Source organism: Coregonus lavaretus (assembly GCF_964263955.1).
Source record: "Coregonus lavaretus genome assembly, chromosome: 32".
NCBI lineage: Eukaryota > Metazoa > Chordata > Actinopteri > Salmoniformes > Salmonidae > Coregonus > Coregonus lavaretus.
The window spans coordinates 20,030,166-20,051,590 of record NC_140019.1 but is presented as its reverse complement, the minus strand read 5'-3'; the positions used below and the strand labels follow the sequence as shown (position 1 = coordinate 20,051,590).

The window sequence follows — 21,425 nt, the reverse complement described above, 5'->3', positions numbered from 1 at the left end:
TACAATTGGATATGAGGGACACTGTGACCAATCCACGCTTTATCAGTAGGCTATAATTGATTAAATAACAGTATTATTTAATGTTGACAGGTGAGGTGATTGTAAGGCTATCTACAGGTGGCCGTCTTTTTAGATATTGAGAACGTTGGCGTGACGGTGGGCCTATAATCGCCCCCTTCTATGTGCGCGAGTTTTGTACGCTCAAGTCGCGCTGCGCTTGCGCTGTGTGGCTCCAGAAGAACCAGAAGGAAAAGACGAGAGAGTGGATCGCATTATCGTTGTTTTGAGGCAAGGGCCACTGAACGTTCATAATAATAAAGCAAGGCAAGAGGTTTTGTATCAATATCGTTTTGGTTCGACGAAATGGAGAAGGTAGGTACCGCGTCATGGCTTTCCGAGCTGCGAATCAATGCGACAAATGTCGTACATTAGTGGCTCCGAGCAAGGGTAGCTCGCGATCATTGGCACACTATTGTGAACACAAAGCAGTAATGACAGCTGTTCACTTGTGGCAATAATGCACAGCTGTAACATTTGTATATTTAAAAAAAAAACATTGGCACTCGGACAGCTTGCCGGCTATTGAAAATCTGGACACGGTCTATAGGCTTTTCATAAGCTTCTCATTTTAATGCATAGGCTATGTATTTATATTCGGGATAGCCTGCTAAGTACTCGAACGATACAAATGCGCATTATAGTTGACATTAATATAGGGCCTATGATATTCAAAATAAAGTGCTCTCCTTAGGTTTTCATGCGATAAAAGGTTACATGGATTGTCTTGTAATATTAACCAATTGACAACAAATAGGCAAATCATAAGAATATAGTCTACATCTGCCCAAAGCCATTGTATTTCATTATTTCAGCTTGTTTCCCTACAGCTCTAATGTGCGCTTCCTTTTTTTTTTTTTTCGTTCCAAAGGCAGTATAGGCTACACATGTATTGGAATAAGAAAACTATGTGAAGAGCACCGCATGTTTTTATGACGGGACGCCACACGGAAGACGCCGAACCCCTGTCTGTTTTTTGGGGGAGGGGAAGTCGTTGGGAGTGGTTCGATTCCCTGAGTAACAGCTTGGATGTAAAAGGGACATTACAGTAAGACATTCCGAAGATGCCCAAGAGGTGGACCACAGCAACGCCATGCAGCTATCTCCCGGTCGTCTTGTTGGTGTTCGTTCTGCCCAGATGTATACTGTCGATCCGTGCCGACAAAACCATAAGCAAGGAAGACCATGTTAGTGCTACGGTCAATGCCACCGTACTTGACTCCAAAGGCAATCCTAAGCAAATTCTAACCAAGGACGATGGCATGTACGGCCAGAATTCACCGAAAGTGGACGCAAAAGGAATCGTGATTGCACCTGCACCGAATCATGGAGGTAGGTTGGCACAAGTATGCCACACTGGCTGCGTTTACACATGCAGCCAATTCAGATCATTTTTTCACTAATTGGTCTTTTGACCAGTCAGCTCTGAGATAAGAATTCGGCTGGCTGTGTAAACGCATCCATTGTAGCCTATCTTTTACCGGCAGTGATGCATCATTGCATGCATGTTAAAATGTAAGGTATTACTGCATGCATTACTTTTTGAACTCCATTAATGTATTTTTGAGTGATATTGAGGAATTGCCTTGTACTCAAGGTGTCAATAATACTACTGACACACACATTTGCTTCTGAGTGAAACCTGTTCCCATAATATTTTCTAGTTCCAGACATTGCATCTGTGGAATCATCAACATCAATGTGTGTGTGCGAGCGAGATCATTTTCATGCAGAGGCCCTTTCTGTTGTATTTTCTAAAAGCCCTTTATAACCTCTAACATCTAATATGACACTAGTTGAAAAAATGAGGAGTCAAAATATAAGTTACTCAAGCAATTTTATCTATAACAACATCTGAATTATTTGCAAGGCTCTGCTAGTGACACACACAGCACACCAGATAAAATCAGAGCCTCTCCAAATGACACACAGTAACAAACTACTGGGACTTTAATTATCAGTTTTGAAGGGCCTTCTACCAAACTGCTGCTGGATTAATAAATGCCCAATTGTTTAGGCAATATTTTCCTGTTATTTCAAGATGCGATATTGTCACTCTCTTTCATCAGTAGTCGCATTTCCCCTTCTGCCCCTTATGTTTGTCTGTTATGGGGCCACAGGTTGGAAATAGCCAATGTTTCTGCAAAGCTAAGCTAATTTCTCAGAATATCAAAGTAAATCTCTGACATAGGCTACTTCCTGGACATTTTCATTTACATGATACTTTGTTCAGAACTGAGCACTACTTCCTTTTTGAGATTTGCAAACAGTGGTAACTTTTCAAATCATGAAAAAGGGATTCTGTTCTAATTTGATCACATTGGACTTTTGGACCTCTTCTGTGCAAACTCATATTTACCCCATTTCCCTGAGCCGCTTGTTTGAGTGCCTTCGGGCTATTCTGGCTGTGGTAAACAGACTGGACAGGCTGGATGCAGCTGTCCTGTGTCTCGCTCCTCAGTTTATGGTAAACACTAAACAGCAGCGTCCCCTAAACACCCTTTCCTAGGGCGTAACAGTTCTGAGGAGGCTCTGAATGACTTGTGAGGGCGTGGCTTGATGGGGAATTTGAGGAACACTCAGAAGGGGGGTTGGGGGCCAATTGGCATGCTTGGTATTTACAACCATTACATCATATTCCACCCCTAACATAGCAGGCTGTGTGTTGTGTGTTTTTTATGTGTTGTGTCCATGATTTTATGTGTGACTGCATTACTGAGCATAAGTTCACCCTATAGCTATGAACAGAGTGTACTCTCTTTTGGTCCACTTCTCCCCTACTCCAACAACAAACCATGAACCAGGTCTCTAAGCTACTGTAGTAGAACATTACATAGTGGGTAACTTAAAATGGTTTTAGCTGAATCATCCTGGTCCTTAGACTGTGTTGCATGTGTATTGCAGCGATAGGCCAATGGGGGATGTATTATGTCAATAATGCCACCGATGGGGACCATATCATCTTTCTGGCGTTGGTGGTGTGAACCCTGGTCCCGCTGATGCTCGGGTCGTTAGCTGTGTTCAGGTTACAGGATGCACAAAAAAACCTACAGGAGCATGAAACTGAGAATCTTAAGGTTAAAACGGGGTCAAGCATCTTCACCGATCCTCTACATCTGTCAAAGGAAGAAAGAGAGGAAGCAAGCAAACATCAGTTTACATTTTCCTACCTTTCTTTGTTCTTGGCATAAGGACTTTGTTCTGAACAGTTCTTTGTCTTGCTCGTTCACAAAGAACAAAAGGATACTCTTTGAAAGGTTTTACTCGTCCCTTTGGATGATGATATAGAACATGATAGGTGTATAGTTGCTATGGAAACTGAAGTGGCCAGAAAAGCAGCACTACGGTTGCCATCCCTGTTGTGGGCAGAAGGCGCCTTTTGATTTGTCTGTGTATCATCAAACTTCAGTATGGGCAGCCTAAAGTAGTTACAACTCCCCTGTTCTTGTTATGTCCAAACGTTTGATCGAGAACTTCATTGGTTGAAATCTGATTTGATGTAGATTAGCCTTGTGTCCTAGTCTCTGCCTTGTTTTTGGTGTCGCTCGGGTTGACGACCAATCACCTAGTTTCCATTGTCTGCTGCTGGTGCCGTAGTGGCAGTTTGGCCTTGTGGGAGTGGAGTGACCTGTGTGGCAACCTTGCCAGCGAAAGTCAAACTGCCAACCCCAAACTCGGTCAGGCAAAGTGGAACACCAACCGCATGTTAACAACCAGATGACCAAAGGTAGGGCTAATGTTCACCAAAGTAACACATTTACTTTTTTGTATGACTTGGGTCATAGTTACTTGGGAGATCCCTGTGGATCACATCAAATGGGAAGTGCTATTAGAGTCATGGTAAGGTTCTTCTGTTGAGGGGGTTACTGGACTAAAATAGAACTGGTTTCCCACTGCCCGCAATCTGCGAGTGCCGTACAGGATTCCGTTACTGTCAGTCAAGGCCATTGCGTCTGCACATAGATGAGCGGGAACACTACACTGTTTCTCGTCTTTCTTCAATTCAATAGGTCTGACGGAAATCAATCTCTTAGCACCGCACATGTACCTGCCTCGATGGAATTATCATCAGCACTCCATTGATTTCAAGGACGCCGAATGCCTGTTGACTGTAAAACACCATGCTTTGGCAGTCACCTGCATTCCACTTAACACTTCTGTGTTCGTATAACTGAGGAACTGAGAGAAACAAAATGAGTTAGGATAAGGTAGAAGTTGCCTGTGGAACATTTTATTCTAATACAGCCTTTTCCTCAGTATGAGACTACATCCTCAAGCCTCTTTGGCCACCCACTGTCAGTTCTATCCATCCTGATTTTGTGGAGTCACTGGTTTTAGGTGTGTGGCAGGCCCTTGGCTTCCAAGTTCTGTGCTAATTTTTTTTAGACTGCTATTATAACAAAGTTAACACGTTCTCCACGAGGACCCAATGTTGAAAGGACTTCATAACAATATATTGCTGCGGTGGCTGCCAGCTGTCGCTTCTATGGAGGACATTAATCGAAACGGAAACCCTGGCTTCATCAAACTGTCTGACTCTGGAGTCTTGGCAGAGATATGGAAGGTATCAGAGCACCTATAAAGTACAACTACTGTCCTCGCAGACAGAGGTCCTTGACCTTTCTTTGTCTGTACCCTTTGAACCTGATATTTTGAACTTTGAACTCGGTCTTTGGTCTGTTACTGTCAAATTACTGAAGGTGAGGTGTCAAACCAATCATATCCGTTTAATTCAGTTCTCATTTTATATTAGCAAAGTTTTAAATATCTTGTAACATTTTCACATAACCTTTTTATGGACCATTTTAATTAAATATGGTTTGTTATACAGAGTGAGTACCGGTAGTACTTCAGGAGAGAAGTAAAAATGTATTAGAGCCATTCAAAACATGATCTACAGCCTCCTCCAGATTCAGGGCCTCTTGGAACATAAACCAGTTGATCTAGCACTTCCTGTTTTGAGTTGTGATTTAGCACTTCCTGCCTTTCCATCTTTATCTCTCTGCGTCTCTGGCTGTGCAACCGTAGGACTGAGGCGAAGGACATATGGTGGGGAGATCAAACGATCGGAACCAAAGCTGTTCTGAGCCCTTCGGCAAGCCGTAAAGATGAGCAGTCCCTCAGATTAATCCCCTCTAGCTCCTTCTCTCCCGTCCTCTCCCACGCTCCATTTACTTCGACTAGTCTCTCCTCACCACAGGTCTGACTCAGCAGCCAATGAGAAATCATTCCAAAAACTAGCCAACCTGTCAAGCCATTCAGCATCCTTCTACCACCCAATCAGAATTAAGACCCGTGTAGCTCAGTTTGTAGAGCACGGCACTTGCAACGCCAGGGTTGTGGGTTCGATTCCCACGGGGGACTAGTATGAAAAATGTATGCACTCACTAACTGTAAGTCGCTCTGGATAAGAGCGTCTGCTAAATGACTAAAATGTAAAAATGTAAAGACCGAGAGCAGCCAGAGTAGCCTTGTCAGATGGATGCAGGCCTGTCGTAAAAAATACTTGGCCAACAAGACCATGTGTCAATGGAAACCCTGTTATGCCATTGCGTAGTTGCTGAGCCAGGGGATTTGAGGTGCTCGAGTGGGCCCACATGGCGGTAAATGACCCTGGCACGGCGTGGCTCTGTGGGGATGTTGGCTAATTAGCCTCACCCCAGGCCATGGATGAACAACTCTCCCTAGCTACTGGGAAGAAATAAGGACAACTGTCAACTTGCCCAGTTATTTCTACTGTCCCTTACAGGCCGTGACACTTGAAATTGTGCACAGCACCAATTAGCCAAGGCCAGCCCGCTCATTAGGCAGGATTAGGCGGCAGATTGAAGAGGGCGGCATTTTCTGAGCTAAACTGACCAAGACGCACCGCCAACAACAACATACAAAACCTCACATAATTCTTCCCAAAAACAATGACAATTTCTCTCAACCAGTGGCATATGGTCTTTTTAGGTGAGCGCTGATGCCGTGGCCATTTTGTCAAAGGCAGGGGCGCAAAATATTTCACTTACCCATTCCCAGCGCGCCTCTCGAGGGTGCTGTTGGAGAGACGCATCGCTGCGGCGCTCCACCAACGTTCCGTCAAAAACATCATCTAACATAAACCAAGTAGCAGATATAGTATGTGGCCTTTTCTGTAGTCTACTGTCTGGAGATACAATGTAATGAGACAGACACTTTTTACATCATGCAGGTTTTTCCGATCAAATACAGTGGGGGAAAAAAGTATTTAGTCAGCCACCAATTGTGCAAGTTCTCCCACTTAAATAGATGAGAGAGGCCTGTAATTTTCATCATAGGTACACGTCAACTATGACAGAATAATTGAGAAAAAATAATCCAGAAAATCATATTGTAGGATTTATTTATGAATTCATTTGCAAATTATGGTGGAAAATAAGTATTTGGTCACCTACAAACAAGCAAGATTTCTGGCTCTCACAGACCTATAACTTCTTCTTTAAGAGGCTCCTCTGTCCTCCACTCGTTACCTGTATTAATGGCACCTGTTTGAACTTGTAATCAGTATAAAAGACACCTGTACACAACCTCAAACAGTCACACTCCAAACTCCACTATGGCCAAGACCAAAGAGCTGTCAAAGGACACCAGAAACAAGATTGTAGACCTGCACCAGGCTGGGAAGACTGAATCTGCAATAGGTAAGCAGCTTGGTTTGAAGAAATCAACTGTAGGAGCAATTATTAGGAAATGGAAGACATACAAGACCACTGATAATCTCCCTCGATCTGGGGCTCCACGCAAGATCTCACCCCGTGGGGTCAAAATGATCACAAGAACGGTGAGCAAAAATCCCAGAACCACACGGGGGGACCTAGTGAATGACCTGCAGAGAGCTGGGACCAAAGTAACAAAGCCTACCATCAGTAACACACTACGCCGCCAGGGACTCAAATCCTGCAGTGCCAGACGTGTCCCCCTGCTTTTTATTTATTTATTTATTTCACCTTTATTTAACCAGGTAAACCAGTTGAGAACAAGTTCTCATTTACAACTGCGACCTGGCCAAGATAAAGCAAAGCAGTGCGATAAAAACAACAACACAGAGTTACATATGGGGTAAAACAAAACAAAGTCAAAAATACAACAGAAATACATATATATATATATATATATATACAGTTTGTGCAAATGTAGCAAGTTATGGAGGTAAGGCAATAAATAGGCTATAGTGCAAAATAATTACAATTAGTATTAACACTGGAATGATAGATGTGCAAGAGATGATGTGCAAATAGAGATACTGGGGTACAAATGAGCAAAATAAATAACAATATAGGGATGAGGTAGTTGGGCGGGCTAATATCAGATGGGCTGTGTACAGGTGCAGTGATCGGTAAGGTGCTCTGACAACTGATGCTTAAAGTTAGTGAGGGAGATAAGTGTCTCCAGCTTCAGAGATTTTTGCAATTTGTTCCAGTCATTGGCAGCAGAGAACTGGAAGGAATTGCGGCCAAAGGAGGTGTTGGTTTTGGGGATGACCAGTGAGATATACCTGCTGGAGCGCAGACTACGGGTGGGTGTTGCTATGGTGACCAATGAGCTAAGATAAGGCGGGGATTTGCCTAGCAGTGATTTATAGATGGCCTGGAGCCAGTGGGTTTGGCGACGAATATGTAGTGAGGACCAGCCAACAAGAGCGTACAGGTCACAGTGGTGGGTATTATATGGGGCTTTGGAGACAAAACAGATGGCACTGTGATAGACTACATCCAATTTGTTGAGTAGAGTGTTGGAGGCTATTTTGTAAATGACATCGCCGAAGTCAAGGATCGGTAGGATAGTCAGTTTTACGAGGGCATGTTTGGCAGCATGAGTGAAGGAGGCTTTGTTGCGAAATAGGAAACCGATTCTAGATTTAACTTTGGATTGGAGATTCTTAATGTGAGTCTGGAAGGAGAGTTTACAGTCTAACCAGACACCTAGATATTTGTAGTTGTCCACATACTCTAGGTCAGACCCGTCGAGAGTAGTGATTCTAGTCAGGTGGGCGGGTGCAAGCAGCGTTCGGTTGAAGAGCATGCATTTAGTTTTACTAGTGTTTAAGAGCAGTTGGAGGCTACTGAAGGAGTGTTGAATGGCATTGAAGCTCGTTTGGAGGTTTGTTAACACAGTGTCCAATGAAGGGCCAGATGTATACAAAATGGTGTCGTCTGCGTAGAGGTGGATCTGAGAGTCACCAGCAGCAAGAGCAACGTCATTGATATACACGGAGAAAAGTGTCGGCCCAAGAATTGAACCCTGTGGCACCCCCATAGAGACTGCCATAGGTCCAGACAACAGGCCCTCCGATTTGACACATTGAACTCTATCTGAGAAGTAGTTGGTGAACCAGGCGAGGCAGTCATTTGAGAAACCAAAGCTATTTAGTCTGCCAATAAGAATGCGGTGGTTGACAGAGTCGAAAGCCTTGGCCAGGTCAATGAAAACGGCTGCACAGTACTGTCTATTATCGATCGCGGTTATAATATCGTTTAGGACCTTGAGCGTGGCTGAAGTGCACCCATGACCAGCTCGGAAACCGGATTGCATAGCGGAGAAGGTACGGTGGGATTCGAAATGGTCGGTGATCTGTTTGTTGACTTGGCTTTCAAAAACTTTTGAAAGGCAGGGCAGGATGGATATGGGTCTGTAACAGTTTGGATCTAGAGTGTCACCCCCTTTGAAGAGGGGGATGACCGCGGCAGCTTTCCAATCTCTGGGGATCTCAGACGTTACGAAAGAGAGGTTGAACAGGCTAGTAATAGGGGTTGCGACAATTTCGGCGGCTAGTTTTAGAAAGAAAGGGTCCAGATTGTCTAGCCCAGATGATTTGTAGGGGTCCAGATTTTGCAGCTCTTTCAGAACATCAGCTGTCTGGATTTGTGTGAAAGAGAAGCGGGGGGGGCATGGGCAAGTTGCAGCGGAGGGTGCAGAGCTGGTGGCCAGGGTAGTGGTAGCCAGGTGGAAAGCATGGCCAGCCGTAGCAAAATGCTTGTTGAAATTCTCGATTATTGTAGATTTATCGGTGGTGATAGTGTTTCCTAGCCTCAGTGCAGTGGGCAGCTGGGAGGAAGTGCTCTTATTTTCCATGGACTTTACAGTGTCCCAAAACTTTTTGGAGTTAGTGCTACAGGATGCACATTTCTGTTTGAAAAAGTTAGCCTTTGCTTTCCTAACTGCTTGTGTATATTGGTTCCTAACTTCCCTGAAAAGTTGCATATCGCGGGGGCTATTTGATGCTAATGCAGTACGCCACAGGATGTTTTTGTGCTGGTCAAGGGCAGTCAAGTCTGAGGAGAACCAGGGGCTATATCTGTTCTTAGTTCTGTATTTTTTGAATGGGGCATGTTTATTTAAGATTGAGAGGAAATTACTTTTAAAGAACAACCAGGCATCCTCTACTGACGGAATGAGATCTATATCCATCCAGGATACCTGGGCCAGGTCAATTAGGAAGGCCTGCTCGCTGAAGTGTTTTTGGGAGCGTTTGACAGTGATGAGGGGTGGTCGTTTGACCGCGGAACCGTTACGGACGCAGGCAATAAGGCAGTGATCGCTGAGATCCTGGTTGAAGACAGCGGAGGTGTATTTAGAGGGTAAGTTAGTCAGGATGATATCTATGAGGGTACCCATGTTTACGGATTTAGGGTTGTACCTGGTAGGTTCGTTGATAATTTGTGTGAGATTGAGGGCATCTAGTTTAGATTGTAGGATGGCCGGGGTGTTAAGCATATCCCAATTTAGGTCACCAAGCGGTACGAACTAGATGGGGGGGCAATCAATTCACATATGGTGTCCAGGGCACAGCTGGGGGCTGAGGGGGGTCTGTAGCAAGCGGCAACAGTGAGAGATGTATTTCTGGAAAGGTGGATTTTTAGAAGTAGAAGCTCAAACTGTTTGGCCACAGACCTGGATAGTATGATAGAGCTCTGCAGGCTATCTCTACAGTAGATTGCAACTCCACCCCCTTTGGCAGTTCTATCTTGACGGAAAATGTTATAGTTGGGGATGGAAAATTCAGAATTTTTGGTGGCCTTCCTAAGCCAGGATTCAGACACTGGTAGAACATCAGGGTTGGCGGAGTGTGCTAACGCAGTGAATAACTCAAACTTAGGAAGGAGGCTTCTGATATTTACGTGCAGAAAACCAATACTTTTACGGTTACAGAAGTCAACAAATGATAGCTCCTGGGGAGTAGGAGTGATACTGGGGGCTGCAGGGCCTGGGTTAGCCTCTACATCACCAGAGGAACAGAGGAGGACTAGAATAAGGATACGACTAAAGGCTTTAAGAACTGGTCTTCTAGTGCGTTGGGTACATAGAATAAAGGGGGCAGTTCTCCGGGCGTTGTAGAAAAGATTCAGGGCATTATGTACAGAAAAGGATATGGAAGGATATGAGTACAGTTCAGGTAACCCTAAGCGTTGGGTAACAATGAAAGAGATAGCGTCACTGGAGGCACCGATTGAGCCGGTCTCGGCGTGTATGGGGGGTGGAACAAAGGAACTATTTGAGGCAGTTTGAGAGGGACTAGGGGTTCTACAGTGAAATTGTATAATAAGAACTAACCCAAACAGCAATAGGCAAGGCATAATTGACATGGGAGAGAGGCATAAAGCAGTCACAGGTGTTATTAGAGAGAGCTAAGACAACAACTGGAAATAGCGATAACGTTTGGGCTAGGCTAAACAGAATAAACAGGACAGGGTACCGTGTAAAGGAACAGTCCAGCAGGCATCAGCTGTGCAGCTGAGTGATCATAAGGTCCAGTGAACAGCAATATGTGAGTCCGAGAGCAGTTCAAATTGGTGCTTCAGCACAGCTAGCAGGGAGCACAGTTGTAGTTTGCGTGTGCTAGCGGGCCGGGGCTGGCAGATGGATCTTCGTGGTCGTCGCAACGGGAAGCCTGTTGAAACCACATCAGAATATTTCGTCGGCAGACCAGTCGTGTTGGATCGGCGGGGCTCAGTGTCAACACTAGGAGGTCCCGTCCGGTTGACAGAGAGATAGATAGCCGGGAGATGGGCCTGAGGCTAGCTCAAGGCTAACTGGTGCTTGCTATAGGGCAATGGTAATCAGCCAACAACAGGTTGCAGCTAGCTAGCAGGTTGCGATGATCCGGCGCTAGGGTCCAGTGATTCCGGCAGAAAGTCCAATAAGTTCTGGGTCGATAGCACGCTGGGTCGACAGCACGCTGTGCAGACTGGCCGACGAATTGTCCAGGTTAGAGCTAGAGCTGGCTGGTGGATAGTGTAGGCCACGGACAGTGGTGAAGACGCTAACGGTGACTAATAACAAGTAGCCATTCAGTTGCAGCTACACAATTTTCAGCTTATGGTTCTTGATGAAAGTTATAAAGAAATAGTAGAATCCTTTCCACGTTGGGTGAGGCGGGTTGCAGGAGAGTATATTAAGTTAAAGAATGAAAAGTAAAAATTGAGAAATATATACAAAATAGACAAAAAAACAAGAAACGGGATATTTACACAGGGACAATGAATAAAAGCGACCGCACTGCTACGCCATCTTGGAAGAGTTGGTAAGATTCAGGGCAGGCCCGTCTGAAGATTGCTAGAGTGCATTTGGATGATCCAGAAGAGGATTGGGAGAATGTCATATGGTCAGATGAAACCAAAATAGAACTTTCTGGTAAAAACTCAACTCGTCGTGTTTGGAGGACAAAGAATGGTGAGTTGCATCCAAAGAACACCATACCTACTGTGAAGCATGGGGGTGGAAACATCATGCTTTGGGGCTGTTTTTCTGCAAAGGGACCAGGACGACTGATCCGTGTAAAGGAAAGAATGAATGGGGCCATGTATCGTGAGATTTTGAGTGAAAACCTCCTTCCATCAGCAAGAGCATTGAAGATGAAACGTGGCTGGGTCTTTCAGCATGACAATGAGTGGCTTCGTAAGAAGCATTTCAAGGTCGTGGAGTGGCCTAGCCAGTCTCCAGATCTCAACCCCATAGAAAATCTTTGGAGGGAGTTGAAAGTCTGTGTTGCCATGCGACAGCCCCAAAACATCACTGCTCTAGAGGAGATCTGCATGGAGGAATGGGCCAAAATACCAGCAACAGTGTGTGAAAACCTTGTGAAGACTTACAGAAAACGTTTGACCTGTGTCATTGCCAACAAAGGTTATATATTGAGTAACTTTTGTTATTGACCAAATACTTATTTTCCACCATAATTTGCAAATAAATTCATTAAAAATCCTACAATGTGATTTTCTGGAGAAAAAAAATCTCATTTTGTCTGTCATAGTTGACGTGTACCTATGATGAAAATGACAGGCCTCTCATCTTTCTAAGTGGGAGAACTTGGACCATTGGTGGCTGACTAAATCCTTTTTTCCCCCACTGTAGTCTAACCTAAATGGCGCCCAATCAGATAAAATATGTGCTGACATGTTAACAAACATATCCTAAAAACAGGAGCGTTCAAAGGAAAATGGACAATATGGAATGGACAATCAGGCAACTCACAACTGCTGTCCAGGAGTTTCATCCCGTGGGCAAAATTGTCATGATCAGTGCTTTCAAGTTTATATCCGCACATTTTTGACGAGCTGATCATAGCAAAAAAGAAAATACTGTGTAAACACATTGCAAATAGGCTCATGTTCACTCCAGAGGAACGCCCAAAAGATTATCAAAGACTCCAGCCACCCAAGTCATAGACTGTTCTCTCTGCTACCGCACGGCAAGCGGTACCGGAGCGCCAAGTCTGGGACCAAAAGGCTCCTTAACAGCTTCTACGCCAAGCCATAAGACTGCTGAACAGTTAATCAAATGGCTTCCCGGACTATTTACATTGACCTCCCTTATTTTATTCAAATTATTTTGCACTGCCTCTCTTGCACATGCTCAATGTACACTCACTGGACTCTAACCACACCCTCACAGCACACTCCAACACACACACACTCACTTTACCCCTACCTACATTGTTAATAAGCATCAACCAGTGGGTCTTGCGACGGGTATACAAAGATGACCAGTTTACAGAGGAGTATAGAGTGCATTGATGTGTCCTATAAAGAGCATTGGTGGCAAATCTGATTGCCGAATGGTAAAGAACATCTAACCGCTCGAGAGCACCCTTACCTGCCGATCTATAAATTACGTCTCCGTAATCTAGCATGGGTAGGTTGGTCATCTGAATCAGGGTTAGTTTGGCAGCTGGAGTGAAAGAGGAGCTATTACGATAGAGGAAACCACGTCTAGATTTAACCTTAGCCAGCAGCTTTGATATGTGCTGAGAGAAGGACCGTGTACCATACTCCCAAGTACTTGTATGAGGTGACTACCTCAAGCTCTAAACCATCAGAGATAGTAATCACATCAGTGGGGAGAGGGGCATTCTTCTTACCAAACCACATTAAATTTGTTTTGGAGGTGTTCAGAACAAGGTTAAGGGCAGAGAAAGCTTGTTGGACACTAAGAAAGCTTTGTTGTAGAGCGTTTAACACAAAATCCGGGGAGGGGCCAGCTGAGAATAAGACTGTATCATCTGCATAGAAATGGATGAGAGAGCTTCCTACTGCCTGAGCTATATTGTTGATGTAAATTTAGAAGAGCGTGGGGCCTAGGATCGAGCTTTGGGGTAGTCCCTTGGTGACAGGCAGTGGCTGAGATAGCAGATGTTCTGACTTTATACACTGCACTCTTTGAGAGAGGTAGTTAGCAAACCATGCCAAAGACCCCTCAGAGACACCAATACTCCTTAGCCGGCCGACAAGGATCGAATGGTCTACCGTATCAAAAGTTTTGGCCATGTCAATAAAAATAGCAGCACAACATTGCTTAGAATCAAGGGCAATGGTGACATCATTTAGGACCTTTTTAAGGTTGCAGTGACACATTCATAACCTGAGCGTAAACCAGATTGCATACCAAAGAGAATACTATAGACATCAAGAAAGCCAGTCAGCTGAATATCGACAAGTTTTTCCAACACTTTTGATAAACAGGGCAACATGTAGTGTGTGAGTGTGCATCTATCAGTTACACATGTCAGTACATACAGTGGGGAGAACAAGTATTTGATACACTGCCGATTTTGCAGGTTTTCCTACTTACAAAGCATGTAGAGGTCTGTAATTTTTATCATAGGTACACTTCAACTGTGAGAGACGGAATCTAAAACAAAAATCCAGAAAATCACATTGTATGATTTTTAAGTAATTAATTTGCATTTCATTGCATGACATAAGTATTTGATCACCTACCAACCAGTAAGAATTCCGGCTCTCACAGAACTGTTAGTTTTTCTTTAAGAAGCAATCCTGTTCTCCACTCATTACCTGTATTAACTGCACCTGTTTAAACTCGTTACCTGTATAAAAGACACCTGTCCACACACTCAATCAAACAGACTCCAACCTCTCCACAATGGCCAAGACCAGAGAGCTGTGTAAGGACATCAGGGATAAAATTGTAGACCTGCACAAGGCTGGGATGGGCTACAGGACAATAGGCAAGCAGCTTGGTGAGAAGGCAACAACTGTTGGCGCAATTATTAGAAAATGGAAGAAGTTCAAGATGACGGTCAATCACCCTCGGTCTGGGGCATCAATGATCATGAGGAAGGTGAGGGATCAGCCCAGAACTACACGGCAGGACCTGGTCAATGACCTGAAGAGAGCTGGGACCACAGTCTCAAAGAAAACCATTAGTAACACACTACGCCGTCATGGATTAAAATCCTGCAGCGCACGCAAGGTCCCCCTGCTCAAGCCAGCGCATGTCCAGGCCCGTCTGAAGTTTGCCAATGACCATCTGGATGATCCAGAGGAGGAATGGGAGAAGGTCATTTGGTCTGATGAGACAAAATTAGAGCTTTTTGGTCTAAACTCCACTCGCCGTGTTTGGAGGAAGAAGAAGGATGAGTACAACCCCAAGAACACCATCCTAACCGTGAAGCATGGAGGTGGAAACATCATTCTTTGGGGATGCTTTTCTGCAATGGGGACAGGACGACTGCACCGTATTGAGGGGAGGATGGATGGGGCCATGTATCGCGAGATCTTGGCCAACAACCTCCTTCCCTCAGTAAGAGCATTGAAGATGGGTCGTGGCTGGGTCTTCCAGCATGACAATGACCCGAAACACACAGCCAGGGCAACTAAGGAGTGGCTCCGTAAGAAGCATCTCAAGGTCTTGGAGTGGCCTAGCCAGTCTCCAGACCTGAACCCAATAGAAAATCTTTGGAGGGAGCTGAAAGTTCGTATTGCCCAGCGACAGCCCCGAAACCTGAAGGATCTGGAGAAGGTCTGTATGGAGGAGTGGGCCAAAATCCCTGCTGCAGTGTGTGCAAACCTGGTCAAGACCTACAGGAAACGTATGATCTCTGTAATTGCAAACAAAGGTTTCTGTACCAAATATTAAGTTCTGCTTTTCTGATGTATCAAATACTTATGTCATGCAATAAAATGCAAATTAATTACTTAAAAATCATACAATGTGATTTTCTGGATTTTTATCCGTCTCTCACAGTTGAAGTGTACCTATGATAAAAAATTACAGACCTCTACATGCTTTGTAAGTAGGAAAACCTGCAAAATCGGCAGTGTATCAAATACTTGTTCTCCCAACTGTACATGAAGTCGGAAGTTTACATACACTTAGGTTGGAGTCATTAAAACTTGTTTTTCAACCACTCCACAAATTTCTTGTTAACAAACTATAGTTTTGGCAAGTTGGTTAGGACATCTACTTTGTGCAGGTCACAAGTAATTTTTCCAACAATTGTTTACAGACAGATTATTTCACTTTATAATTCACTGTATCATAATTCCAGTGGGTCAGAAGTTTACATACACTAAGTTGTCTGTGCCTTTAAACAGCTTGGAAAATTCCAGAAAATGATGTCATGGCTTTAGAAGCTTCTGATAGGCTAATTGACATCATTTGAGTCAATTGGAGGTGTACCTGTGGATGTATTTCAAGGCCTACCTTCAAACTCCGTGCCTCTTTGCTTGACATCATGGGAAAATGAAAAGAAATCAGCCAAGACCTCAGAAAAAAAATTGTAGACCTCCACAAGTCTGTCTCCTAGAGATGCACGTGCTTTGATGCGAAAAGTGCAAATCAATCCCAGAACAACAGCAAAGGACCTTGTGAAGATGCTGGAGAAAACCGGTACAAAAGTATCTATATCCACAGTAAAACGAGTCCTATATCGACATAACCTGAAAGGCCGCTCGGCAAGGAAGAAGCCACTGCTCCAAAACCGCCATAAAAAAGCCAGACTACGGTTTGCAACTGCACATGGGGACAAATATCGTACTTTTTGGAGAAATATCCTCTGGTCTGATGAAACAAAAATAGAACTGTTTGGCCATAATGACCATCGTTATGTTTGGAGGAAAAAGGGGGCTGCTTGCAAGCCGAAGAACATCCCAACCGTGAAGCACGGGGGTGGCAGCATCATGCTGTGGAGGTGCTTTGCTGCAGGAGGGACTGGTGCACTTCACAAAATAGATGGCATCATGAGGAAGAAAAATTATGTGGATATATTGAAGCAACATCTCAAGACATCAGTCAGGAAGTTAAAGCTTGGTTGCAAATGGGTCTTCCAAATGGACAATGACCCCAAGCATACTTTCAAAGTTGTGGTAAAATGGCTTAAGGACAACAAAGTAAAGGTATTGGAGTGGCCATCACAAAGCCCTGACCTCAATCCTATAGAACATTTGTGGGCAGAACTGAAAGTGTGTGCGAGCAAGGATGCCTACAAACCTGACTCAGTTACACCAGCTCTGTCAGGAGGAATGGGCCAAAATTCCCCAACTTATTGTGGGGAGCTTGTGGAAGGCTACCTGAAACGTTTGACCCAAGTTAAACAATTTAAAGGCAATGCTACCAAATACTAATTGAGTGTATGTAAACTTCTGACCCACTGGGAATGTGATGAAAGAAATAAAAGCTGAAATAAATCATTCTCTCTACTATTATTCTGACATTTCACATTCTTAAAGTAAAGTGGTGATCCTAACTGACCTAAGACAGGGAATGATTACTAGTATTAAATGTCAGGAATTGTGAAAAACTGAGTATTTGGCTAAGGTGTATGTAAACTTCCGATTTCATCTGTACACACAACAAGTAGGTCACATGTTAGAGAGGTGTTGTGCCCTGAGGTGTTGCTTTATTTTTTTTAAACCATGACTTTACACCAGCATCTTTATTACTGTCAGTTATTTTGAGTATTAGGTTATTTGAGTGAATAAGCAGGCTATACTAACCTTCCCTTGACCCTTTCCTTAAGAGGACGTCTATATCGTTCCTGTGTGAGATTGTTACCTCAGAGCGGTCCTGCAGGCTCCCTGTGTGAGCCCACTGAGCCGGGTGAGTCAGATGAGCTTATGTAATACGTTTCCCAAATCCATTCCTCTAGTACCTCCAACAGCACACATTTTTGTTGGAGTTGTTGGGGGTACTCAAGCACTGGAGTTGGGAAACACTGTATTACATAACCTTGTCAGACTCACTTTGCTCAGTTGGCTCACATTATCCAACTCAATTAGCCCATGTCAGCTAATTGTTTTTAGATTGGTAAGCTGTTCTAAACTTCTAGCAATCATGGTCGAATTACCAACCGGGGGTATTTTGTTAATCACTCTCAGTCAAATATCATATTAAAAACCGCAAACATTTCACTCCACCCTATGGCAAAATCTGTGGGATTACAGGAAATTAGCTGTAAAACTGCTAATTTTTCTCTCTACCTGATGGAAAAATGAGTAGAATTGTATTAAATTTGTTATAAAATGGCTAAATCTTCTCTCCGCCCCATGTCAAAATGTGTAGAATTGCAGCAAACTTGCTTTTAAACTGCAACATTTTATCTCCAACCGATGGCAAAATGTGTCAAATTGCAGGAAATGAACTCTAAAACTGACATTTTTTTTCTCTTTGCTGTCAAGAGGGGGGTCGCTAAAGTGTTTTGCTCGCAAGGTGGGCTCTGTATGGATGTGGGTACACAGACGCACGAGCCACTGCAGCACTTCCTGATGAGTTTAGATTTTTTTGTGGCCCCCACCCCCATCAAAGTTTAAGAACTTTTTTGGTTGAAAAACTAATCTGATAAAGATACAGTATGTTCACTAATAGCCCTATTCGCACGGGACTAGTATTACTATAGAACGCTCATTATGTCATTATTACCCCAGCATGTCTATTTTCCAGTGGTTGATTGGGACGGTATTAGTTTTCCCAAACTACCCCTGTAATTCTTTTTTTTCCTCATTCAAAATTGACCGTTATGACGGAAGTCTGGAGGCCCTTCTAGGTGTGAAGATATTTCATATTTCTAGGGATAGCCTAATATTGGCCTAATGGCCTTCAGTTTGGAGAAAGTCAAAATAATAATGCGTGTCAATAAGAACTATTAACTGACATAGTTGGCAATTTATGAATTCATTGGCACAATATCTTCCACTTCTTTTAAAAGAGAGGAAAGTTGATATGACAACAGCTACATGCATAGCACTTTTAAGCATGAATGTGTTCCCATTTTCTTACCCAAGCTGAATGCACCACCTGTTCAACTCTGTAATATCCCTCAAAACACAGGGATGATGATTCGCATGGTATAAGTATTATCAGAGGACCTGGGAGTTTGCTGAAAAATAGTATGTTTTTAGGGCTGGGATAATAAAAATTACTAACATGGCAGATTCGGAGAGGACTAAAATAACAGAAGTGGTGATTTGTGCTTTTGCAAATAATTACATTACCTGAGCTCCCACAGTAAAACGTATCCCTTCCGAATAGGGCTTAAGACACCTCTGAAATGGCAGTTGAGCAAGTCTGGCGGTTTACAGAAGTATGTTTCAGTTTAACACTACTGCGTTTCACAACATCCCACTTTTGACAGTTTCACTTTGAGGTTAGCTTTGCAATGCTGTGATGTTCAGTACACAGATGTCCTTCCTCTAAATGCCTCTCTCTCTGTATATATGCCATCATGCCAAGCACATAGAAGTGAGATGTTGAAGAGGAACAGGTGCTTTCGTGGGTTCAAACTCCACCAATATCTCACAAACGGTTGGCGCCATGCATACCAGCAGCGGTTTTCCTGTGTTATCGGGTCTTCCTGTGTTGTCGGGTCCGATTCAAGCTTCCTATTCTTGTTCTCCACACTGCATAGTTCAACATTGCTCTGAGTCACTCCACACACACTGTTGTTAACACACTATCAGTGGCTAGCAAGTAACTTAACACCACAGCATTGCATGTATGCATCTGACTTTTTCCGATTTGAATATCTCACCCAAGAAGGCGCTTCAGAAACAAGGTTCTGAATTGCATCGTAATGTATTAGTAGGAATGAAAATGACCCTGAGGCGAACATTAGCATCGTCTTTGTAGTGACATACACTATAAATGGTGGTTTCCAGTCTGTTTTCAAGGGGCTTTGCTATAAGGGCTAGTGCAAATGCTCTGACGGTTCCGCTGTACATTACCATGCATGCATGTAGGGTTTTTAAGCCTGAGAACTGGGCCATGCCTCCTGTGGTTGAATTTCTATGGAGTCAGCTTATTAGTCAGCGGATGGTCAATTGGCTTATCAGTTCAAATGTTGGACAACTCATTTCATATAAACTTACCTCGGGTGAAAATAATAAAGGGTACTTCATAATTTCAAGCAGCAATACTCTGCTTATCATGTGGTGTGGGTGTTCAGTTCACATCTTTCCACTATAGCCCATGTCCCAAATTTAGAATGCCAATGATGATTAAAACAAACTCTGTGACCCTTAATTACTGTCTACCCATTTAATGAGTATTGATGGCAGCGTAGGCTTCTGGGATACCGTTCACCCTCAGGCACTCTGGGTAATCATCATTATGCTCTGCGTTTGTCATACTGTACTGTGTGTGCACGCGCGCATAGTGATTTACTTACAGCTTTTCTGGGTTATATTGTAAGCTTTTGATTTGATCCCATCCCTTCATATGAGATGGAATACTGTGCTCTTTCAACAGTAGGCCAACTTCATCATTTTCAGAGTCAGGGTGGCTCAGCCATCCAATGTCAGCCCTGAAATAGATATATTGAGCATTGTGGGTGGGTCTGTGCATGTCCTGTGCGCATGCCCCAACTGCCAATTCCAATGCCTCGAAGGCAGACCTTAACTGTCAATACTAAGTGCCAAAACCATCAAATGTAGCTAAAACTTCAAATTTAGCTAAAACCTGGCCCAATCAATATGTGCAAATGATTGGAGCGCTGAGAAACTGTTCAACCATGTGGTAAAGTCACTTTTCCCTGGAATGGTTGCTACTGCTACTACTACTGCTACCAATACTGCTAATACTGCTACTACTGTTGCTACTACTACTACTACTACTACTACTACTACTGCTACTCCTGCTACTAATACTACTACTATTACTACTGCTACTACTACAATTTCTGCTGCTACTACTGCTACTCAAATTCAATTGTATTTGTCACATGCGCCAAGTACAACAGGTGTAGACTTTACCGTGAAATGCTTACTTACGAGCCCTTTCCCAACAATGCAGAGTTAAAAAGTAAGACATTTGCTCAATAAAAAAAAGGAAATAGTAACACAATAAAATAACAATAACAAGGCTATATACAAGGACTACCGGTCCTGAGTCAATGTGCAGGGGTACAAGGTAATTGAGGTAATGTGCATGCGTGTGTGCGTTATTGCCTACCCTCACTACCTGGGGGCAGCCCGTCAGGAAGTCCAGGATCCAGTTGCAGAGAGAGGTGTTCAGTCCCAGGGTCCTTAGCTTAGTGATGAGCTTGGAGGGCACTATGGTGTTGAACGCTGAGCTGTAGTAAATGAACAGCATTCTCAGGTAGGTGTTCTTTTATCCTTTCCCACCTGGATAAGTGTGGAGTGCAGTTGAGATTGCATCATCTGTGGATCTGTTGGGGCGGTATGTGAATTGGAGTGGGTCTAGGGTTTCTGGGATGATGGTGTTGAGCCATAGCCAGCTTTTCAAAGCATTTCATGTCTACAATTGTTTGGACATGATTTAGAAAGAAACACACCTGTCTATATAAGGTCCCATAGTTGACAGTGCAAATGTGTGAATAACTTATGTAAATGAGATTTCTGTATTTCATTTTCAATACACTTTACAAACATTTCTAAAAACATGTTTTGACTTTGCCATTATGGGGTATTGTGTGTAGATGGGTGAAGAAAAAGTATTTCAATACATTTTGAATTCAGGCTGTAAGACAACAAAATAGGTCAACAAAATACTTTCTGAAGGCACTGTAAATGTTCAGGAATGGGATAGTGCTGACACTCCAAATTCGCCTGGAAGGCGGTTTATTAAGATTACATTTGTGTGCATTTCCTCCC

The 21,425-nt window shown here is 43.5% G+C and overlaps 1 protein-coding gene across 6 annotated transcripts in view; it reads left to right on the top strand.

Moving 5' to 3' along the window:
• The first annotated feature begins 215 nt into the window (after positions 1–215).
• LOC311107871 (E3 ubiquitin-protein ligase RNF130-like) overlaps positions 216–21,425 on the top strand; it is a 96,084-nt gene continuing 74,874 nt past the window's right edge. For 5 of the 6 annotated variants that reach the window (XM_084150448.1, XM_084150446.1, XM_084150449.1 and 2 more), the window contains exons 1-2: positions 226–372; positions 929–1,389. In XM_084150448.1, coding sequence (XP_084006574.1) covers positions 1,122–1,389 — 268 coding nt within the window. In that variant the 5' untranslated portion in view covers positions 226–372; positions 929–1,121. Of the gene's footprint in view, positions 373–928; positions 1,390–21,425 lie in introns of all 6 variants that reach the window. The other variant, XM_084150445.1, reaches the window with a different exon arrangement.